General features: G+C 39.9%; 1 protein-coding gene and 1 pseudogene across 1 annotated transcript in view; both read right to left on the bottom strand.

The window, feature by feature from the left end:
• fbxw8 (F-box and WD repeat domain containing 8) overlaps window positions 1-21,133 on the bottom strand; it is a 39,596-nt gene extending 18,463 nt beyond the window's left edge. The window contains exons 1-7 of the mRNA XM_037680220.1: window positions 20,735-21,133; window positions 20,564-20,668; window positions 18,798-18,962; window positions 18,102-18,190; window positions 14,596-14,753; window positions 13,878-14,074; window positions 13,334-13,552 (exon numbers count right to left, since the gene is read on the bottom strand). Of these exons, the coding sequence (XP_037536148.1) occupies window positions 13,334-13,552; window positions 13,878-14,074; window positions 14,596-14,753; window positions 18,102-18,190; window positions 18,798-18,962; window positions 20,564-20,668; window positions 20,735-21,133 (1,332 nt within the window). The remainder of the gene's footprint in view (window positions 1-13,333; window positions 13,553-13,877; window positions 14,075-14,595; window positions 14,754-18,101; window positions 18,191-18,797; window positions 18,963-20,563; window positions 20,669-20,734) is intronic.
• LOC119413189 lies at window positions 4,451-5,886 on the bottom strand (annotated as a pseudogene).
• Window positions 21,134-23,323: the final 2,190 nt, after the last annotated feature.

The raw sequence follows: 23,323 nt of genomic DNA, 5'->3' as shown, positions 1-23,323 counted from the left end.
ATTTTCTGTGAAACTGTCTGTTATTATTTTCATATTTTGCCAAATTAATGTAAATGTTTGATGTTAAACTTTGATTCTGAAAATAAATGATTCCATTCATTTGATGGGTCAAAGATAAATAACGTCTCTTGTTACATTTCTGTTAAATTCAATGCACGACATTTACAGTCAGAAAAATGAAGAACTCGTGAAAAGTATGCATAAATATATATCCATATATTTGTCATACAACAAGTGACACGTACCTCACGTGTCTCACTACAATTACAAGAAATAAATGTTTGAAATATTTCAAAATGTGTGTAAAATATATAATATACACATTTCATTTTATGTACATTTGATCAAGCATTTGATTTGATTTTAAAGGAGAACTAAAATGCTAAGAATACATTTACAGTAGAAAAAAAAAGTTTGATTTTATTTATTTACTTTTTTTGGTCAAGTGAGATTTTGTAATATGACATTTTTTAAATGGTTTGGAATAAAAGCAAAACAAAAACTGACCAGTTCACAATGGTTTCTAATTGAGTTCACATTAAAATTTCACAGGTAATCTGATACATTTTGAAATTACCTTTAAACACAAACTGCAAATTCTAATAAACAAACTTTTCAATGCACGGTATATGCAATCAGAATCAGAATCAGTTTTATTGTCATTGCACCAAAGCGCAACAAAATTAATTTCAGTACAGCCTGTCGGAGAGAAATGTACAAAACAGACATGGGGAGACGGAGGTGACTGAGGCCGCCGCCTCAAGAGGCGTAGTCCTTTTTTCAGATAAGGAAAAAGAAACACGAGGGGGAGTTGAGGTGTAAAAAGAAAAATCAAATCTGAAAGTTGCAAAAAATATGACCTCAGCACACAAAACAGCAACATACTGATGACATCGTAATACATTTATGCATGAGGAGGCTGACGAGGGCAGTGAGTTGTCCATGAACACTGCCAGAAAGTTCCATAGTCCTGATAAAGAAGGCACAGTGTCTATCAGCCAGCTCAACCCTGACACAGATCCACAGATGTCCTCAGGAGGGGAGCCTTCATAAGTCTGCTGGTACGTCCCATTGGCAATTCCAAACAGCCAAATTGTGTGGTCACACTGCCGAACCCAGCTTGTAGCCTTCTCCAAGGTCAATTCCTTCCTGCCAGTGAGCCCCAGGAGCAGCAAGTGGCCTGCAATTCTCAGAAATCGCGTCCAGCTTACAGTTCAGCTCATGCTGCATACGAGTCTGAGAGCTTACCGCTCGGTAAATTAATTCATTCAAGGCAGGCAGCCTCACAATTGCCAGAACTGCTGCCGCCGTCTTCCGAATTTGTTGATATGCGTGAATTAGAGTAACAAAAGACTTTAAGAAACCCTTACTGTTAAGGCGTTTAGGTGTGAATTGCCAATCTACATATGTGTGTGTGTCTTATCTCACTCAGCCTTATATCCTGAATCTCTCACTCACTGCTCTTTGAATTGAGAAAGCTCCTCGGATGAGGAGCGAAACGTCTTCTGTTACAAATAAAGTCCAGTTGTTTTGTATTGAACGCTTTTTTGAATTCATCATGTCCTGGATGACTGAGAATCTTCACCAGCAATATGCCAGATACCTGCCAACTCCAAAAAGTAGAAATCTGGTTATCATAAATCCAATTATATACACGTCTTCTACATCCTCAATGGACAATACAGACAGACACACAATCTTCCACTGCCCCCAGGAATCCATAGTGTATCGAGCTGCGAGTGTCTCTTCAGGGCATGAGGGCTCTCCTTCACCCTGTCGTCTCACTAAGAACATTTTATCAATTGCGTTGAGACCAGCTGACAAAAAATGCAAAGATTAAATGTGAAAGTTAAATGTACAGAGCATGCACAATGAATGATGTTGGATAAATTAATTATCCTATCATCAACTCATTACTCAAATAAGCCACTTTGAAGATCCAAGAACCCAACCCAGTTTTTACTTTCAAGGGGGAAGAGTCAAAACAGACTTACACAGATGTTACATTGAAGCTCCGGCCGCGAGAATCTGCCCACGGACCGTATGAAGAAGAGCGTTTTTATAATGTTTATCAGACAGAGATGAGATCAAGATGGCCTCTGCTTTACAGCTTTGGTGTTTATCAGGTCTGCAGGCTGTGTGCTCCTGCAAACACGCAAGCAACTCTCTAACTCGCACACATTAGTTCAACACTAGTTACTTCGGTAATAAACATTCATAACCTTAACCACAATTCCCCTAACAAGTGAACGCAAACACTTGAATATTTTCAATGAAGTTTATTTGATTTAAAAGTTACAAACAACAATACAGATAGTAAATTTTAAGAAAGAAATGCAAAAAGGATCACTTTCCAATTTCAAAGTTTGACATATTTACTTGTAATAATTAATATTAAGATACAGTATTGTTTTTTTTTTTTCCCAAGTCAATACAAGCTAGATCAAACATGTTTTGTAATTCTGTAAATTCTGAAAATTGTATTTATTGATTTCAAATTCAGAACAGAATTAAAAATCTAATGTCTAACAAAGTTCTCAACAACTTTGCTACATCTTCTATTACAGATCCCATTGTTTCACCGTTTCTCTTCCTGTCCTCTCAAACCCCAGCCTGTTGAAGTAGATGGCCGCTCGTCCTGTTGAAGGTTTCTTTTTGTTAAAAAGGGAGTTTTTCCTTTCCACTGTTGCCTTTGTGCTTGCTCAGGATGGGAGACAGTGATGAAGTGAGGATTCAACTAAATCTGCTGGCTTCCTTAGATGGATAACTTTTACTAATTGGCTATTTTATGTATATGAATGTTTTTGAATGGTGTACACTCAATGAGTATGGGATTGGGGGCCCGTTGTTACGGGTTGTTCAGTCCCTATACAAGCAGTGCGAGAGTTTGGTTCACATTGCCAGTAATAAGTTGGGCCCCTTCAGGGTGGGAGTTGGACTCTGCCAGGGCTGCCCATCGTCACCGATTCTGTTCATAACGTTTATAGACAGAATTTCTCGGTGCAGCCATGGGGTGGAGGGATTCCATCTCTGCTCTTTGCAGATGATGTGGTCCTGTTGGCATCATCGTGCTGTGATCTTCAGCTCTCACTGGAGCGGTTCACAGCCGAGTGTGAAGCGGCTGGGATGAGAATCAGCACCTCCAAATCTGAGGCCATGATCCTGAACTGGAAAAGGGGGATTGCTATCTTCAGGTCAACGGTGAGGTTCTGTCTCAAGTAGAGGAGATCAAGTATCTTGGGGTTTTGTTCATAAGTGAGGGAAGAATGGAGCATGAGAGTGACAGATGGATTGGGCAGCATCTGCAGTATTGCAGACTCTTTACTGGTCCGTTGTGTTGACGAGGGAGCTGATCTGTAAGCCAAAGCTCTCTGTTTACCGGTCAATCTATGCTCCAACCCTCACCTTTGGTCACAAACTCTGGGTAGTAACCAAAAGAATGAGATCGAGGATACAGGCAGTTGAAATGTTTCCTCTGCAGGGTAGCTGGACTCTCCCTTAGAGATGGGGTGAGAAGTTCAGTTAGCTGGGAGAGACTTTGAGTAGAATTGCTGTGCCTCCACATCGAGAGGAGCCAGTTGAGGTGGTTCAGGCATCTAGCAAGGATGCTCCCTGGACACCTCCCTACGGAGGTGCTTCAGGCATGTCCGACTGGGAGGAGACCCAGGGGAAGACCCAGGACACGTTGGAGAGACTATGTCTCTCGGTTGGCCTGGGAACACCTTGAGGTCCCCCCAGAGGAGCTAGAAGAGGTGGCTGTGGAAAGAGATGTCTGGGCTTCCCTGCTCAAGCTGCTGCCCCCGAGACCCGACTTTGGAACAAGAGGAAGATGATGGATGGACTTCTGATTTGATTTGGTGCTATAGAAATACACTGAATTGAATTGAATTATACTTTTTTATATGGTTAAATACTGTTAAATAAATTACATATATAAATTTACCCAAAGCACAGTGGCACAACTGGTAGAGCTGCTGCCTCTCAGCGAGTAGTTTACCCTAGTTCAAATCCCGGTCCAGGGGCCTTTCTGGGTGAAGTTTACAAGTTCTCTCTGTGCATGTATGGATTTTCTCCGGGTGCTATGGTTTCCTCCCACTGACCAAAAACATGCATGTTAGGCTGATTGGTATCTCTAAAATGTCTCTAGGTGTGAATGAGAGAGTGAATGGTTGTTTGTCTCGTTTGTGTCTATGTGGCCCTGTGATGGACTTGCAATCTGTCCAGGGTGTACCCCGCCTCTCGCAGTGATGGCTGGACATCGGCATCAGCACCACGACCCAAAAAGGAAGAAGCGGATAAAGATAATGGATGGATGGAATTTACCTAAAGTTTTAAAATATTTGTAATATGGATTTCGGTTTTTGCTTGCATTGTAAAAGGCAAAACTAACTTTCACAGAAGGAAAAACAAGAACTACAATAAAACCGTTTCCACCCGTTATCCAGATTATTCACTTTGACCCCACCACCATCTCAGTTTGACAATGTTGATTTCTGAGGTTTTGGCATTTCCAGCTTCTCCAACACTAAAATAAGGGAAGAGTTTCTCAGTGAAAGTGTCTTTGTGAGTGAAGATGTGACTCATGTCTTCAGAGTCGTAGAAGGACACCTCCCCCCTGTCATAGTCCAGCTGGACCATGATTCTCTGGAGTCTCTTCAATGGGACATTTTTACCAACACCATTAGTGTATTTTCCATCTTTATGCAATAAACACCAGACTCCATATTCTGGTGAAACAAATATCTCTCCATTCCTGTCGACTGACTCTTTAACCAAACCAACATTCCAGTCAGGATGATCTCCCACCTCCACCTCCCAGTAGTGGTTCCCTGAGCTGAAGCCCTCAGAACCAAACACAGTGGCACCACTAATGTTTCTCTCTGGATTGTTTGGAAACTTCTGTTCTGTGTCTCCACATCTCACACTGGTCAGATCATCAGACAGGTAGAGCCAGCCACATGCAGTGTTTGGGTCCAGAATGACAGGACTGAAGTGGACCTTGTACTTCATCTTGTCCCAGACTCTGAAGGACAGGTTGCCCAGGTGTTGGGCCACATCTATCAGGACTCCTGAGACCAGCTGTGGATCTGACAGTGAGCTCTGGGTTCTGCCTCTGGTCTGAGTGTCTTTATAAGTGCTGAGGAAGGACACGTTGTCTTTCTGCAGGTCTTCTTCAACAGCAGAGATACTGTCTGACAGAGAGGAGATGTGCTCCTGAATCCTCTTCATCTCTCTGCTCATAGTCTTCCCCTTCTGCTCCTCTTCCTCCCTCAGAGCTGCCAGTCTGGACTCCTCTTCTTCTCTCAGGAGCTGGTGGAGCTTGTTGAACTCTGCTCTGATCTGTGTCTCTGTGGACAGCAGCTGCTTCTTGGAGTGTTGGATCACATCGTTGTATGTTTTCTCCACATGTCGGTGTTTGTTCCTCTTGTCCTGCAGAGACTTTAAGTCAGATCTCAGCTGCTCCTTCAGCTCACTGACTGCTTGTTCTACAGGAACCACTTTGTGGTTCTGGTGGAGAGAAAACTCGCAGACAGGACACACAGATCTCTGCTCGTCTCTACAGAACCAAAAAGCAACGTCTGAGTGTCTTTCACACTCCATCGTCTTCGTGTCTTTACTTTCTTCTTTTATCTCAGCTGAACGGTTGCTTTGCCTCTCAGCAAATGAATAGGCCAGTTCTTTGAGGGTAAAGTTAACAGAATAACTTTCCTTCGAAGATCTTCTTTTACAGATAGGACAGTTCTTGTTTTGAGTTTGTGTCCAGAACTTCTGTAGGCAGCTTGAACAGAAGCTGTGGTTGCAGCTCAGAGACACAGGATCTATGAAAGTCTCTGAACAAACATAACAGCTCAAAAAACTTGCAAAGAGATCACTTTTCTCGGCCATTTCCTCCTTCTTATTTTTTCGTATCATAAAATGCACAAAATACAATATATTGACTCACAGAGCTCTTCCTGTGTGTTGTTCCATAAAGATCCCAAGTCATTTTAAATATTTCAGTTTCATTTACTTGGTAATGGGTGGAGCTGACTGAAACAAAACTGATGTTTGACACAGACACCTTTAGATGGGGCTGTTTCCTTCTCAGTAATGTTAAAGAATTTATTACAGTACTTGCTTTAAAAAAAAAAAAAATCAGTTTTTGCTTTTGTAAAATACCTGAACATATGTAGGGCCTATATACTGTATATAAGTCTCCAGAAAATAAAAATAACTTCTTGGCATTTTGCTTGTAAATATAACATAGTACCTTTAAGACGTAACCTATATTTCTATTCAACCTCCTTTGGGGTCACAAAAGTGAATATTGTCAAAATAAAAACACTGATGCTTGAAGATGGACCTTTTTAAATCAGCTTTGTATATTCTAAGATAGACAAATACTTTGGCTGTTTTAATCAGCTGATATATTATACTTTATAAAAATTGACAACCATCTGTACATACTTAATCAATTACCAATCAAGAAGACGAAGAAGCAGCAGCTGCTACAACTAGCTCTCCATACCCACAGTTTAGTTTTTTTTATAAGTGAGGATGCTTTTCTATATAATACTTTTCGAGTACAAACTCTTGTAAGTGTTGTTAAATATACATTTGTGGAACAAGTTATGATACTGCTTAAATTTTTTTATCAGCATATTTCATGTAAGAAGGCTATTTCATTCCAGATCCTGTCAAATTCCAACACGAGCACACCTTATTCTACTGATTAGGTGATCACCTGAAACATCCATCCAGCCAGCCAGCCATCCATCCATCCATCCATCCATCCATCCATCCATCCAGCCATCATCTTTACCCACTTCTTCCTTTTCGGGTCACGGCGGTCACTGGTGCCTATATTCAGCAGTCACTGTGCGAGAGGTGGGGGACACCCTGGACAGGTCTCCAGTCCATCACAGGGACACACAGAGACAAACAACCATTCTCTCTCACACACCTAGGGACAATTTTAGTTACCAATCAGCCTAACGCATGCTTTTGGTCTGTGGGAGGAAACCGGAGTACCCGGAGAAAACCCACGCAGCACAGAGAGAACACGTGAACTCCACCCAGAAAGGTCCTTGGCCGGGATCCGATCCGGCGACCTTATCACTGAGAGGCAACAGCTCTACCAACCAAGCCGATGTGCACCCTCACCTGAACCACATCTTTGTGTGTTTTGGCTCTACTGGCTGAGGGACACAGTAAGGCACGAGTGCGGATGAAAGACCATGGCACCAGCCCAGGTTGTCCACATTACATTAAAGGATTTTAATTTAATTTAATTTAATTTAGCTTAATTATCTTTGTTAAACTAAGCACCCTGCTTGTGGTTATGTCACCTCAGTCCAGTCTCCAGACCTGAAGATTGAAAACTTCTGGAATCTGATCAACAGAAAGATGGATGGTCATAAGTCAAACGTAGCTGAGCTGATTAAATTTTTGTGCCAAGAGGCAAAACGTCACCCAACAGCAACGTGTATGACTGGTGGAGAGTGTGCAGAGAAGCATAAAAACAGTGATTAAAAATAAAGGATTTTCCACCAAATTTTGATTTCTGAGCTCTTCCAAAGTTAAAATATTAGTATTGCGATGTCAAAAAATTGAAAAACTTGTCTAGTATTCTGGCCATTTGTCATGGTTTGCACACAAAAAATGTTCTGATAAAATGTATTTGAAATATGGAAGAAATGTCAGTAAGCTCAAGAAGAAAACAAAAAATGTTTGTTTTACTTAAACACATAGTAAAATAATAAAAACTGATCATTTTGCAGTGGCTCGTTAAATTGTTTTAAAGTTTTACATTTAAAGACAAACGATTATTGTTATACACTGCCTGGCCAAAAAAAAAAAAAAAGTGACCACCTGGATTTAACTAAGCAAACAGGTTTGAGCCTCCAATTGGATAATTACTGTATGAATGATTCTCTTTCAGCTGCAACAAGTTATTTAACCCCAACTGGTGCAATGAGTTGCTTCTCATTTCTTAAACAACCACGTTGAAAGACGCATCGTGTGGTCGTGGAAAAGATGTCAGTCTGTTTGAGAAGGGTCAAATCATTGGCATCAAGCAGAGAAAACATTTAAGGAGATTGTAGAAACTACTAAAATTGGGTTAAGAACTGTCCAACACATTATTAAAAACTGGAAGGATAGTGGGGACCCATCGTCTTCGAGGAAGAAATGTGGCCGGAAAAAAATCCTGAATGATCGTGATCGGGGATCACTTAAATATTTGGTGAAATCAAACGGAAGAAAAACAACAGTAGCACTCAGGACTATGTTTAATAGTGAAAGTAAGAGCATTTCCACATGCACAATGTGAAGTGAACTCGAGGAATTGGAACTGAACAGTCGTGCAGCCTTACGAAAACCACTAATCAGTGAAGCTAACTGGGAAAAAAAAGGCTTCAATTTGCTAGGGAGCATAAAGATTGGACTGTGGAGCAATGGAAGAAGGTCATGTGGTCTGAGTCCAGATTGACCCTGTTCCAGAGTGATGGGTGCATCAGGGTAAGAAGAGAGGCAGGTGAAGTGATGCACCCATCATGACTAGTGCCAAGTCATCAATGCAAGATCTTGGTGAAAAATTAATGCAACACTGGATGGAAATAGATCTTGTGACATTGCAGAAGTTTATCGAAACAAAGCCACAGCGAATGCATGATGTAATCAAAGCTAAAGGCGGTCCAACGAAATATTAGTGTGTGACCTTTTTTTTTTTTTTTTTGGTGGCGACTTTTTTTTGGCCAAGCAGTGTATTATGAAATTAAAAATACATATTTACAAACATTTTAAAAAGTTGGTGTGGCATATCGGCCATAGGCTGCCCTGATTTTTAAGTATTGGCCTTAGAAATCTTATCACTGTATCTCTATAACCAAGTGTAGTTGGCACAATTTTTTTAAAAATTGTAAAATAAAATGTCTTCATGTATTAGCTGACCAATGAGTCAGTCTGCCTCTTCATCGTGGTGCTTTGTTTCAGTAGAAAACCCTGCAAAATAAAAAAGTACCGGCAGTAATCTTTAAATGTGTTTATGTTTTGATGCTGCTTACTTTTTAAATCCTCAACACTGAAAAAAGGGGTGAAGTAATCTCGACAGTGTAATGACCCAAGAGGAGAAACCTCTCGACACGATCAGAGCAGGTTGTCTCAAGACTCCGTGTTCTAAGTAAAGGTTTAAGAGTCAGTTAGCAGCTCGGGCTCCTTAGAAACACAGTATTATTAGAAACAAACAGAAGCTGGTTCAGAAACTACGCCCAAGAAGAGTCAACTTAAATGTTGTAGTAATTAGGAGCCGCACCGGGGGACGGATTACTGCAGTTTAAGATCGCTAGACTAGAAATAAATCCCCGACAGGTTTATGGCTTTCAGATCTAAAGGGACACTACATAATAGTGATCACACCATCGTGAGACCCACTTCACACCGGTGAACAAACATTGATGAATTCTTATTTTATATGAAGTCCTGATTATTTTTTGCAACGTGGGCTGCATTTCAAAAGCAGGACGTATTGTTTCACAGTAAGTTTAATTCATTTATTAGGTCAGGGTAGATGAGTGTTTCATTAAATATACAATGGCCAACGCCAAAACTTGTGTCCTAACTGGTTTTCGCCCCTCGCTGAACTGTATTTGAACAGAACAACAAGCATCTTTCCTTTTACCAAAACCAAATTATTTACCTCGATGAACAGCTCGTTTTTCCATTACGCACCTTCTGCGAGCACAAGTGACCTTGTTAACTCTAATGGAAACCGATTTTCAATTAGTGAGGTAAAACAGTGCCGTTTTTTGACACTACGTCTAAAATCCTGACGCGCAGGTTGTGCCAGATTGTTGCCAACATTCGTGTTTATCCCCGACAAAACCTTGACACGGTTCCATCACTTCCATTAACGAACAAACACTGAACTGTACGTTAATATGTATAATGAAGTGTTGTTTGTAATCAAGAAGATAATGGTGACCAAGATGTGAATTACTGCGTGCACTACAGATATGACACCAAAAAACACAGCTGGACCCAGTAAACAGAGAAGGTCTTCTGAGAAAAGGCCTGCGTGAATTTACAGGACCTTGTAACAAATAAACATTAAACACGGTAACATTTATCATAGTAAAGCTCATTTAAAGGGCGCTGACGTGTATGACTGCCAATGTTACAATAAGTTATTGCAGGAAGTTTATTTTACCGCTCCAGTTATCATTTTACAAAAACAGCATAAATACTAGGGATGCACGATATTTGGATTTTCAGCCGATATCCGATATGCCAATATGTTAAAACGTATTTGGCGGATAACCAGTACCAGTACAGATTTTATTTTTCCTAGACCTACGTACAGAGACTGTATAGCTTTCTCTGCTGTGGAATTAAAACACTAGATTATTCTGCATAGTCTTTGTCAATATGGCCTGCTACCAAATGCAGATGCCAAAAAGGGAGCTGAAAATGATGCAACACTTCAACTTGGATTATGTTTAATGTCAAATTTATTCATGACATTTACTCTCTAACACAACGACAACACTCGAACAGTGCAAATTTGTAAATTTTCACAAATCTAAACTCGACCTGTTCACAAGTGACAAGTGCATTTGCCTTGTTTTTTGCACTACTACTGGGCCGCCAACGTCAGAGTCATGGTGTACTGGCAATATGGCTTTGAGAAGGGGGGAGAGGTTTATCCCACCTTCTTGGCTAACCATTGAAAAAAGCCTAACTCACAAGACTTCTCTTTCCTGCGCTCCTGTTTTCATCCCAAAGGCCTCCTGCGGTCTATAGGAAGGATCATTTTACTTTGTTAAATACCAAGAAGATCTGGAATCAAATTAGAAAACATTGCGCGCTCCCACACATTTCGGCTCATGTTCCAATTTGGCAGAACAATGACTTTTTCCCCATCTCCTACAGATTCTGCCTTTAGAGAGTGCAGCTGTATGGGGATTGTCCGTTTAGAGGATCTTTATGTTGACGAGCATTTGGGCTCCTTTGAACAATTGCAATTCAAATTTTCTATTTTAAAATCTCAGTTTTTTATGTATTTACAACTGAGACATTATGTCCAACAGACTACAAAGTCGTATAAATTCCCATCTGAGAATAATATATTGTTAAAATCCCTCCTAGGCCACCCTGAACCAAAACATTTGATCTCTGAGCTGTTTCGCTTTTTCTCAAGTACTTTAGATTCTTCTACGAGTAAAATAAAAAAAGCCTGGGAAGGTGAGCTTGCTATTGAGATCGAGGATGAAACATGGGATGAAATATTAATGAACATCAAGTCTTGTTCAATTAATGCCAGGCTTCAAATGATTCAGTATAAGGTAGTTCACAGATTACATTATGCTAAAGCTAAATTAAACACAGTTTCTCCTAATCTTTCTTCACTTTGTAACAGATGCCGGGCAGCAGAAGGTACTCTAGCTCACCTTTGGTGGTTTTGTCCAAATGTACATAATTTTTGGTCTCTTATCTTTCAACGGTTGTCATCTGTCTTTAACATCACTGTCACACCTGATCCTGCTCTGCTGGGATACTCCCAACAAAAGCCCAGACTGTAACATGCGTATTGTTCTAACTTTTTGTATGACGATTGCAAAAAAGTGTATTCTGAAACTGTGGAAGTCTGATTTAGCCCCCAAATGTGAGACCTGGCTGACTGAACTCATAAGTATTCTGCATGTGGAAAGACTGAGATATGAACTTCTGGTAACATTCTTTAAGTTCTCTAGGATATGGAATCCAGTGTTGGAATATATAAAAGACCAATGATGCTCCTTTTTATTCAACCACATTACTTAAGTGTCTTCTTGATAAGATGGACAGTTGAGGAGGTAATACAATTGTGAACTTTGCCCAATCTTTTTCATTTATTTATGCATTTATTGGTTATCTTATCTTCACTTTATATTTTATTTGCTTGTCTTTTTTGCTTTTTTTTTGTTTTGTCTTTGTGCTTTTTGATATAAATTTACTTGAAAATCTTATAAATAAAGTGGAGTTTTTTTTTAAGTGAAAAGTGCATAAGTAGTAGAGCATTAATAAATATACTGTCTATTACTGTATATATGGTATCTGTTTCAGACACTTTAAAAAACGTCCACATCGCCAACATTTTCACTTCTTCCTCTCCCGCCATGATCAGATCAGGTAGGCGTGCGTGATGTCATAATTGTGCTGGTGCTAGGCCTGTCACGATAACAATTTTGCTGGGCAATTAATTGTCTCAGAAATTATTGCGATAAACGATAACATTGTTTGAAATTTGACATTAGTAATTATTGTCAAATTTAAGAAGAAATGTAGGTTAATTTCTGCGTAGTACCTTTTTTTGACCACGGAATGGCAGTATAAGACTGTTTGAACTGAAGGATTCATGATAGTGAGGGAGCGAGCAGCGTGTCTCTTTAAGAAAAATGGGAGGGAGGCACCTTGACGTGACACGGGCTGTCTTTTGTTCTCGTTTATTGGTTTTCAAAATGGCGGATGCTCGGTTTGTTTTGAGCTCTTTAGAAAAGCATTTTTCACACAAAGCTTTTAATAAAAAATAAATAAAATCAGTAAACAACTTCTTTTTGCAGAGAAAAACAACTTTTTTTAGACTAAGGCACAGGTTTCAACTATGAATTTTGGAACTTCAACAAAACAGAGGGTTTTTTTTCCCCCCAAAGTCGGCCTGTTAGCTTAGCTTCTCAGTGTAACCGCTTTTAACAATCCAAAAATGCATTTTGGACGGTTAAAATGGATTCTAAAAAGAAAAGAGAAAGGGAGGGGTCAGTGAAGAGCAGCGGAGTTGAGCCTTTTGTCATCCAGTGTCCAGTAGAAAGAGAGACACGAAGAAACAATAAATCTGATAAATGAAAACGAGGTCGATAATTTTCATTTATCGTGCGATTAATTGATTTATTGTTTATCGCGACAGGCCTAGCTGGCATTGCAGGCATCCTTGTCATCGAGTTGTCATACAAAAACAACGCCTTATATATCGGTGAGTTATTTTGATGGAATGGTCGATGGTCGATATTTAACTTTATCGCTAATATCGGCCGATACCGATGCCATGTTGATAATATCGTGCATCCTTAATAAATACGTTCACTCTTACGAGTGTTTTCTTTATGCAAATGCATAAAACAATAAACTACCTCAAGCAAAACTAATTAAAACAGCTAAACTGCACAATTGCATGTCTTGCATTAAAGCAACAGGTTTAAGTTCTGCACAGGCAATTCTGGGTCCAGTTAGTGATGATCACTGCTGGTTTTTTTTGTAAATATAAGATAGTATTTGCAATTTGAAAAACAGAAAATTAACGTTTAACAAAAACTGAGCTCACCTTGTTGCCTCCATCATGCATGGCCCAGCCTGTGCGCTTCACCCCGAAAGCAGCAAGAGAGTTGGAGGCGTCCAGGCAGGTAACGGGATGACCGTAAACGGAGTGGAGCGTCTGTGGCTGCTCCTCTCGAGGGTTCAACAAACAGACGTCTTCTCCTGCTGCTAGAACCACCAGTGGTGACTGATCTGCTCTGTCTGGAACCAAAATAAGGCTCTCGACCTGCCAAGTAAGAAACATTAATAATGCTAATTAATTTACTCATCAGAACTTGAGCAGCACATGCATCTTGTTCATGAACATTTCACTGGAATGATATAAAAAGTATAAAAATGCTTAAAATACAATTAGCATATTATTGCATATACAGTACTTTATTGTATCTTATTTAGATTTTGCTTTTGTTGAAAAGTTTGGTCAAAAATCAAGCTATTTACATTTACAATGACATAAAACTGAGGGGCAAAACACAACGTTCACTATATTACAGTAATTCCCTGGTAGTGAGGCGTTCCATACAAATGAAGACACAAAGTGTCTCACTCACAGTTTTGGGTAGTTGAGTCTGGCAGACGGTCTTCCAGTAGCCGCAGTCGTTGGCACTGTCGAGCCGAATGTCTGATCCGCTGGCGGACACCAGGACAGGACAGTCTGGACTCAGAGCCAAAGCCTGGACTCTCCCTGGCCTCTGGTAGTGATGGATGGGTGCCCCACCTGTCTCTGTGCTCCACAGGTCTATGCAACCTACACCCAAACACAACTTTTTATTAAATGGTAAATGGACTGTACTTGTATAGCACCTTTCTATCTTATCAAGATACTCAAAGTGCTTTACACTACAATCTGTGCCCTCGTGTACCCATTCATACAGTACTGTACTGCATGTTTTAGTTGTTTCCTTGCTCTTCAGCATGTCTTAGCCTGTGTGTGTCAAAAGGGCAACAATGCAGGGGAACATGCAGGAAAGCAACCCTTAGAAGACCTGGATTGGGCACCAACATGCTACACCAAATAACAGGAATAGTAGAATACATAAATGGCATCAAACTAGAAGGGTTCCCCCCAAAAAAATCAAGAATCTTAATTGTTAAACTATTGGTACTATTAGTAACTATCAGTACGAATATTTTACTTTGCCCTGTCAGTATTACCTTTAACCATACTGTTCCCAAAACCTGTAGCTAGAAATGAAAAACCATCAAAATTCAACTGTAGCTATAGTATTTTTTTTCCCAACATCTAATACTGTAATTGTGATTTCTTACCATCTTCATACGCAGCAGCAGCCACCGTGTTGTTGACCTGGACATGACTAACATGTGGTCTGGGGCTGGTGTTAGCTGACAGACTGTTAGTTTTGAGGTAAGAGGCTGACGAGTCCCAATGCAGCGTGTCCCAAAGCCTCACATCACCCGACGTGTACCTTTAAACACAAACAATAGAAGAAGTCGTTTTGTTTTGTTTTACCCCAAACTAAAAAGTTTTCTTCTCACAGATGAGTCATTTCCGTTCTCTCACTTTCCTCTGACTTACGCCGTTTTCTATTATCGTTGTAACATGATCTTTTGAGGATTACGGTGGTGTTGTTTGGGCGAAAAATGTCAAACAATGCACTTCAAACTATCGGACCTCACTGCTTATCAACTGATTTCAATGTAAGCTTTATCGAATCCCTAGAACTTTAATGGACTAAGGACTAGAGTTTATGTGCAATCTTTTTTTCACTCAAGTAAATATTAACATCTGTTCAGAGATGGAAAAGCTCTAATGCACTTTCACGTCTTGTGAATTTTAAGCTTTAAAATAAACCTGCTCTTTTAATGAAAACAGATCCGTGTGTTTGCAACCAAGTGACCAGTGAGTGTTGCAATTAGGCCTGTCGCAATAAAAAATAAAACAATTAATTGCATGACAAATTAAAATTATCGACTTAATTTTCATTTATCGGTTTTATCGGTTCTTCACGTCTCTCTCTTTCTACCGAAGACACTGGTTGAGAAAAGGCTTGACTCCGGTGCTCTTCACTGACCCCTCCTTTTCTCTTTACAATATGTTTTAATGATCTAAAGTCACGTTTTTAGATCGTTTAAAAGCAGCTAAGCTGAGATTCTAAGTTATGAGCTAAGCGAACAGGCCGACTTCGGGGAAAAAACCTCCGTCTTGTCAAAGCTCCAAAATTCACGGTTCAAACCCGTGCCTTCATGAAAAAAGTTGCTTTTCTCTGCAAAAAGCTGAGAACTTGTTTACTGATTTTATTTTTTATTAAAAGCTTTGTGTGAAAAACAAACCACACAGAGCGTCCGTCATTTTGAGAACCAAAAATGAGGAACGACACAGCCCACGTCACGTCAAGAGGCCTTCCTCCCATTTTTCTTAAAGACACACTGCTTGCTCCTTCACTATCCATCCTTCAGTTCAAACAGTCTTATACTGCCATCCAGTAGTCAAATAAAGGTACTACACACAAAACAAATTAACCAACATTTCTTCTTAAACTTGACAATAATTACTAATTTCTGTCAAATTTCAAACAATATTATCGTTTATCACGATAATTTCTGAGACAATTAATCGACCAGCAAGTTATTATTGTGACGGGCCTAGTTGCGGTCGCGTTTTGCACAGCCACTTTTTGAAAATCACAACTTATTTCCATGTGCACAGCTTGCAAAAGTGTATTTTTGGCCGTGCACATTAATTTCTTGCCTGCATTGTACCCGTCTTAGCAGCAGCTTTACGATTTAACGTACATTTTTAAAATGAAAATTGGAGCTCTGGACCATTTGTAAACATTTATTATTTATAATGAGCTTGTTTTTTCTGGTTTTGTTGTTTAATAACCTGGACATGTTTCTTGTCAGAGAGCTCCCATGCAGATTATCAACTCAAAGATTTTAGATTTACCCTGTATTGTACTGGATGACTGATGGACTTGCGACCTGTCCAGGGTGATGCAAACTTCTGAGCTCAACTGTAGAACCAGCCTACTGGACAGTTCATTTATAAAATGTTAGCAACTTTCTTACACTTGAGACAAACACTACACTCAACACGTTTGATTCTGTGATGATTGAAATGTCAAAAAACAAAGCCTTTTGTTGCTTTGTTTTTCTCCTTCTCACTGAAAAAGACCTCAGTTCTGAACTCCACACCCGTCCCTCTCTTTAGTTCTTTACCCCAGTTGATTAGCTCTCACTGCAGGAGGCAATCTGCCGCCTCCACAGATACAATCATGTCTGAGCAAGTATCCGCCTCGGAGCTGCAATGTTTCACACAGCGACAGCATGTTTGACACAGGGCGCGCATGAGAGCGAATGTGAATGTGCAGGGTTTGGCAGGGAGTAAAGAACAGAACTACACACTTTAGGATTAATTGGTGCATAACCCCAATGCCAGCTACCGACAGGATGATGATGCTGAATCTCATCCAAGTACCTCATCAAAAACTTTGAAGCACAAAAAACTTTTGCGCAGCCTTTGTGCAAACCTCAGCAAATCTGGTCTTTCTGATTGTGACAGTGTTCAGATAACAGGGCTGCTCCTCATGTTGCCTTTTAAACGCCAAATCACATTTTACTGCTTTCCTTATAAGATTTTAGTGGACCCAATTGAATCATTCTTGACTCCTCTTAACTATCATTGATCTCTTCTAAGCAAACAAAGCCAAGTGCTTTCGCCTAACTGAATTGATCCATGCATACCAATAATGGGAAAAGTATTGACATTGTGAATTTGTTAATTGCATGTGCATAGAACTGAATTTGACTCATGTTGTGTAAGGCAGCTTATTTAATGCCTGGAATATTTTGTTACTGTGTACCTGCTAATTTGAAACTATACAAACATACAGTGCTTTCCAGTGGGATACAGAAGACTAATGGGGATACGGCAGGACTAAATGAGAATCTATTCACGTCGCTCCCAGGAGACGCTGCACAACTCCTTAAGGGGCGCTCTATGGAGTCCCTAGGGTCCCTCAGAATTTATCACTGTCTCGGCACAGCAGGTTAAAGGCAGGTTTAGTTAGTTTAAGCAGCAATTTGTGTCCTTCTTCCACCAACTTCAGCTAGTTGCATTATTTGAAAGAAAATTGTATCGGTGTGCAACACATTCACTGAAAACTTAAATTATGGCTATTGGGCCATTAATTTTAACCAATATGGCAAAAAATATTTCACTGCTTCTAAAAGTTGCACTTTTATGCAACTTTTAGAAGCTTAGAACATTTAGGGGGAAAAAAAATAAAAATACTGTGTATATATATATATAGCGCTTGCATTCACACAAAAAATACACACACATCTGAAATCCCTTCATCCTTTTGCTCGACTTGAACCCTAAATTTGCCAAAACTTGGTGAAACTGAACACTAAAGATGCGTAGTAAAAAGAGTCAAGTACGCTTCCAGAATACAACTTTTAAGACTACCAGTAAATGTCAATCTGCTACTGGTAACTTGTTGCTTGTACTACAGCGGGTCTTCTGAAGTCTGATGGGGTCACAGCCGTTTTCACACTAGCATCATTCTATAACTTGCCTTTGAAATACAGTAAATTTTAGGTTGCGAGTCACTTTTGTGTCGGGTTAGACAAGAACACACACAATTGTATATTTTAATTAGCCACACTGTAATAAATCACAAAATCAATGAACAAGTTTAATTTAAAGTGACAGAGAAATCAATGCAGATGATCATAGTGGACAGTCACTTGCTGAAACAAGAACACACAGAAGATGTTAGACGTGATCTGAACATGTCCTTGAAACTCACCCAGCCAAAACAAAGCTGTCACAGGAGCTGACGTCACACAACACCTTCCCCAGCTCAAACTGCAGCTGTCTGATGGAGCCCACTCGATTCTAAACAGGCGACACGTTTGAGTGAAATACCGGTGAAAAGTAGCAACACCCACATGACTGTGACGTGGTTCTGGATTAAGTTGTCTTTTAAAAGAATAACATTTATTATTTTTCTTTCAACTGTATTAAAATCAAAAGACAACCACTGCATTGTCTTCCACTCACTACGGTTACAGCAATATGTTTTTATACTTTTGAAAATATGTAACTACATAAATACATATCTTTATTTACAAACATTGTTCTCACTGAGATCTCAATTCCTTAAAAAATTAGAATTCTGAAATCTACTTCAGAATCTAGTTGTAATTTAGTATTTTTATGTAACTTTTAAATTTTAGCTAATTAAAAAGTTGGCTAAAAGCTACTTTTAGCACATCTTTTACTAGATGTAGCTTTTAGCCCACCTTTTGCTTCTTTTAGCTTAAGATTAAAAATAAGCATAAGCTTTCAGCTTCTGCTACTTTTAGCTTCCAGATTAGCTTTTTGCTACTTTTAGCTTCTGGATAGTTTTTTTTGTAATACTTCAAGCTAGCCTTTTGCTATTTTAATAAACTCTTTTCTCCTTTCACTTATGAAATACATCATTTGCACAACTCAAGCCCACCTTCCAGTTGGAGCGAACAGTTTTAGCAGAGTTCCTGCAGTCCCGCAGGGTGCTCTTCCAGCAGGGGGAGTCGGACACCTTGAAATTCTGATAGTACCCCTCCCTCTGGCACATCCTGAACCACAGAACATCATCCTCTGCAAGGACTCTCCACACCCTGCTCACCTGGGAGTAGATTGGACAAAAATGTGACAGTGGTTTGAGTCAGCATACATTAGACGCTTGCATCACTCGTTTTCATTTTAACAAGCCTGGCAGCGTGCCAAACACACTGTGTGCCAACTGCTAGATCTGCCAATCAAAATGTAATTTGCTAACATGCACCACATTAAGTCACAAGCTTCATAACAAAACGAGGGGAGTAAACGTAAGCATAATTAAAGTACTTAAGACTAAATTTGATGACTGCATAACTAAAGCTCGACTTTATTAGTTTATCAGTAGAGCAAAGCATGTCTGTGTCAAACCAAAAGATCTGCTGTTATGTTTGAACTTTTATTGTTACCCTCATCTGATCTGCAAAAAAATGTTTTATATTAAATACAGGCATTATTATTGGTTTGCAAATTCCACCTGAATGTGGAGCAATAATGTTCTAGACCGTGACTATGTTATACTTGACACTGAGCTAAAATTTGGCCTGGATGTAAGTCATCTCCAACACATACTGTGAGATCACATAAGGTATTATTATATAGCACAGGGGTCTGCAACCTTTACAATCAAAAGAGCCATTTCTATGCCTTCGTTCACTACATTCAATGTGTCCAGAGCCACAACAACCTGCTAAAACTGTGACTGTCAACAGGTGGCCCATGGGCCATTTTAGGTTTGCAGAAGGGGGCTTTTGTGGCCACCATATAAAGCTAAAAATAACTCATTATTTTTAACATTTATTGATATTTTTACAATTTAAGACAAATGAAAAGACCAGATTCTTATAAAGTGTGTGTATGTGTGGGTGGGGGGGGGGGGGGGTAATTAATAAAAACTATGAGCTACATAGACCTATGTAATTTTTTTAATTGGGGAAAAATTAATTAAGTATTGAAATAAAGCATAAAGTTAAAGTGAGTATGTTTTACTCCTTGTACTAGTTCCACTTTTCACATATTTGCAAAAGAAATGACAGGAAAACTGCTAAAACTAATCCTTATTTGTTGTTTGTATAACAACCAATAAAATTCAGCTTTATGTTAGTTTTGGTCAAAGGTTGAAAGAGCCGTTGGAGAGGAACCAAAGAGCCGTATGTGGCTCCAGAGCCGCAGATTGCAGACCCCTGATATAGCAGGCGTCTGTGCATAACGCATACAGGTCCCTCTTGTAAATGAGTCCTCGTGGCTTAATGAGACTAGCCTGCATAAATAAAGGTTGAATGAAAAATAACATTATTTTCAAAGATTGAACAAACCACTTAAACTGACATTTTTCAACATTAGATGATCTTAGTATAAAACTCTTAGTATAAACTCTTAGTCTGAATGTGTCAACGCAATATACATTCTTTAAGGATTGCTGGGCTTTTAGTGTTTTTATGCAATGGTCCAAACCTTTTTCGGTAAAAAATAAAAGGGGTGGAAAATTAAAAAAAAAAAAATTCACTCCTAGGTAATATTACTGGCATAATATTTTTAGACACAACAAACTGTCACAATTATCTAGTGAGATTTGTTGACAATATTAAAAAAAGCACAATGTGAGCCCTTATATAACGGTCTCTTACCCTCATACAACCAGTTTTGGTTGTTCTTACACCAGAACCTCACCTGGGCACAGCGGCCGAGTTCAGCGCAGTTGAGATACTGGAAAATCTTCAGGGCTAACTCGTAAGGCAACTCGATGTCAAAGAAGGGAATGTCGTTGACTTCATTCTGCAAGAAACTGAGTTAGAGCACAATGCACAAACAGAACTGAGCGTTTCTGGACAAGCACCCTACCAGATCCTGAATGAGTTGATCCACCAGCTCCTCCTCCTTCACTTTCTTCACCTTCCTCTGCTGCTGCAGGGATGCGCTGCAGGCATTGGTCATGTTCTGATACAGCCTCTTCCTCTTGGTTCTCTCCTCCTCAATCCTATCCAGCAGGGGACTGGTCCTCCCATCCAGCAGACTGCGTGCGATGGACACATACTCAGGCTGATCCTCTGTCTCCGAGTCCGCTTTCCCTCCAACACCCGTCTCACCTCTCTCTGGCTTTAAAGGCTCGTCTGTATTTTTCAAGTCTCTCCGGCCTGACTGATCAGGAACATCCCGGGAGGAGGAAGCGACTCCTGTTAAATTACTACTTAGCTCTCGTTTCCAACGTTCCCTGAACGCAGCAAGATCGTTCTCCGCCATGTCATTGTCGACTAAAAGTAATTTACAAACTTGTGAACACAGAAAATATAGTTTAAAAAGCTAAATTCAACAGCAATTAAAAACAAACGCGAGGGCTTTTTTTTTTTTTTTAGCACCCGCATATACAAACCAGTCTGTCCTTCTATATAAACAGTCCGACAAGGAATAACGAACACTTCTACTTTGGTTCCGCTAGTTTTTTTAAACAATTATTATTATTCCTGTTTTATAACAGACGTGTTGGCATATGTGCAACTATGTTTAATTTGATTACGATATAAACAAATATTCTATATTCAGGTCTCTCTTGTAAATGAGTCCTCGAGGCTCAATGGGATTTACCTGTCTAAATAAAGGTTGAATGAATATACTATGACCCCTATCGAAAATGTGCATGCGCGCAGCAGAGAACAGCCTGTCCTCGTATTGGCTTAAACAAAAGACGCCAAACAGGAGAGACTCAAGACCATTGCATCTCTTTGGGAGAAGATGATGTAAACCCTTTGTACCACGTGACACGGTAATGAATAATACAGTGGAGAGAGGTGGGAGTCCGGGGGGGGAAACGGACTTAAAGAGGGAGGACAGAGCGCACGGGTCTCGGTCAGAGAAGATGTGCTGGCTGCCGATACACCAGCCTCTGCTGCGGCCAGGTGACTCCAGCTGCAGCGCGCGCCGCCGACCCTCCGCGTGCTCCGTGGCTCAGCTGCTCGCCTCGCGCCTGCGGAGGATCGGAGACCACCTGGAGAAGAGCTGGACGGCCCGCGAGAGCGGGGACGGCCTCGTCTGTGAGGACAGAGGACGGAGACAGGTGGAGGTGGTGACTCGGAGCAGCCGTCGTGTGAAGGGCTTCCTGTGTCTGGCTGTGCACTTCACTCTGCTCGTGCTGCTCGGCGCGAGGCGACACCTGTAGGGCGCGAGGCTGCAACACCAGCAACAGGTGAGCGGTGTCACATGGAGTATGAGCTCATTTATACATTAGGTTCACCTTTAATTAAGAGAATAAAACTTTAAGATGGAATAAAGTTTAAACTGGACTAAAATATTAACAAAGAAAATGTGTAATATATATATATATATATATATATATATATAGTTATTTTAATATGTTTTGTTAGGCAAAATCTACCCATCACAACATTAAGTCTATTCAACAAAACCATAATTGTCGACATACAGATGTTTAAATATTCCTATAAATAACCAACATTTGCTTTAACATGGATAATTTTATGATCAATTCAACAAGAAACACAACAAAGAAATGTCTAAGTGTAAACAAATTACTTCAAGGTGTGACGTTCACTGACCTAAATTCAATTTGTGTTTTTGAATCATATTTTTAAAACCTTTTTCGTTAGAACGTATTTTTTCCAGTCAAAAATATGGAAAAAAAACTTCATTATTTCGCAACTATATTATTATTATTTTTTTTTTTTGTCATTTTAGTTTATTGTTGTTATTGTTTGCGTTGACGGATACACCTGCATTTCCCCGCTGGCGGACACATAAAGGATTATTCTATTCTATTTTATTATATTATATTCATTAATTTGTGTGAGTCGGATATCATAAGTCGAGTAATTATTTTATAGGAGGTCTACATATTTATCTTTTTATATTGTTTGTTTTCTGACACAAACGCGTCCTTCTGGTTGTAGATGGTGCCTTTAAAATCGCGCATGCGCAGGAGCGACGGGCTCCGATCAAAGACGGATGCTGGAGTCGGGAGGATTCGGTGCTGGGTGAAAAACAAGTCAGACAATGAAAAAGGAAGGGGCTTAAATCCGTGTTCCGGGGTCGGAGCTGACTCCCTGAAGGTCCAGAGTGGACGGGGTTCGACTCATCCAGTCCGTCCTTCCCCTGCATGACTCTCCCAGTCTGCCATCCCCATTTACACAACAAAACGGTGATGTAATCCTCCCCTGGTAGCACGGAGGAAAAGCTTACTAATGGTTCTGCTTTGACTGTTTTCTCCAAGAGCATCAATGACAGTTGTCTAGACCTGCAGGATTTAGCTGCAGCGGTCCTTAAACATGCACTGAAGTACACCTGTTCACATGCACTGTTCTTTGTTTTTAAATATAAGCTATAATCTGTGTGAACATGTAAATATGAGGGATTTTATAAATGTGTTTTCTACATTGTTTGGATGTGTATGCTTAACTATTACCTGTCGGGGCTGTCATA

Source organism: Nematolebias whitei, chromosome 8 (genome assembly GCF_014905685.2).
Source record: "Nematolebias whitei isolate Nwh7 chromosome 8, NemWhi1, whole genome shotgun sequence".
Taxonomy (NCBI): Eukaryota; Metazoa; Chordata; class Actinopteri; order Cyprinodontiformes; family Rivulidae; genus Nematolebias; species Nematolebias whitei.
The sequence above is the reverse complement of the archived record's forward strand: the minus strand, read 5'-3'. Positions and strand labels throughout refer to the sequence as shown.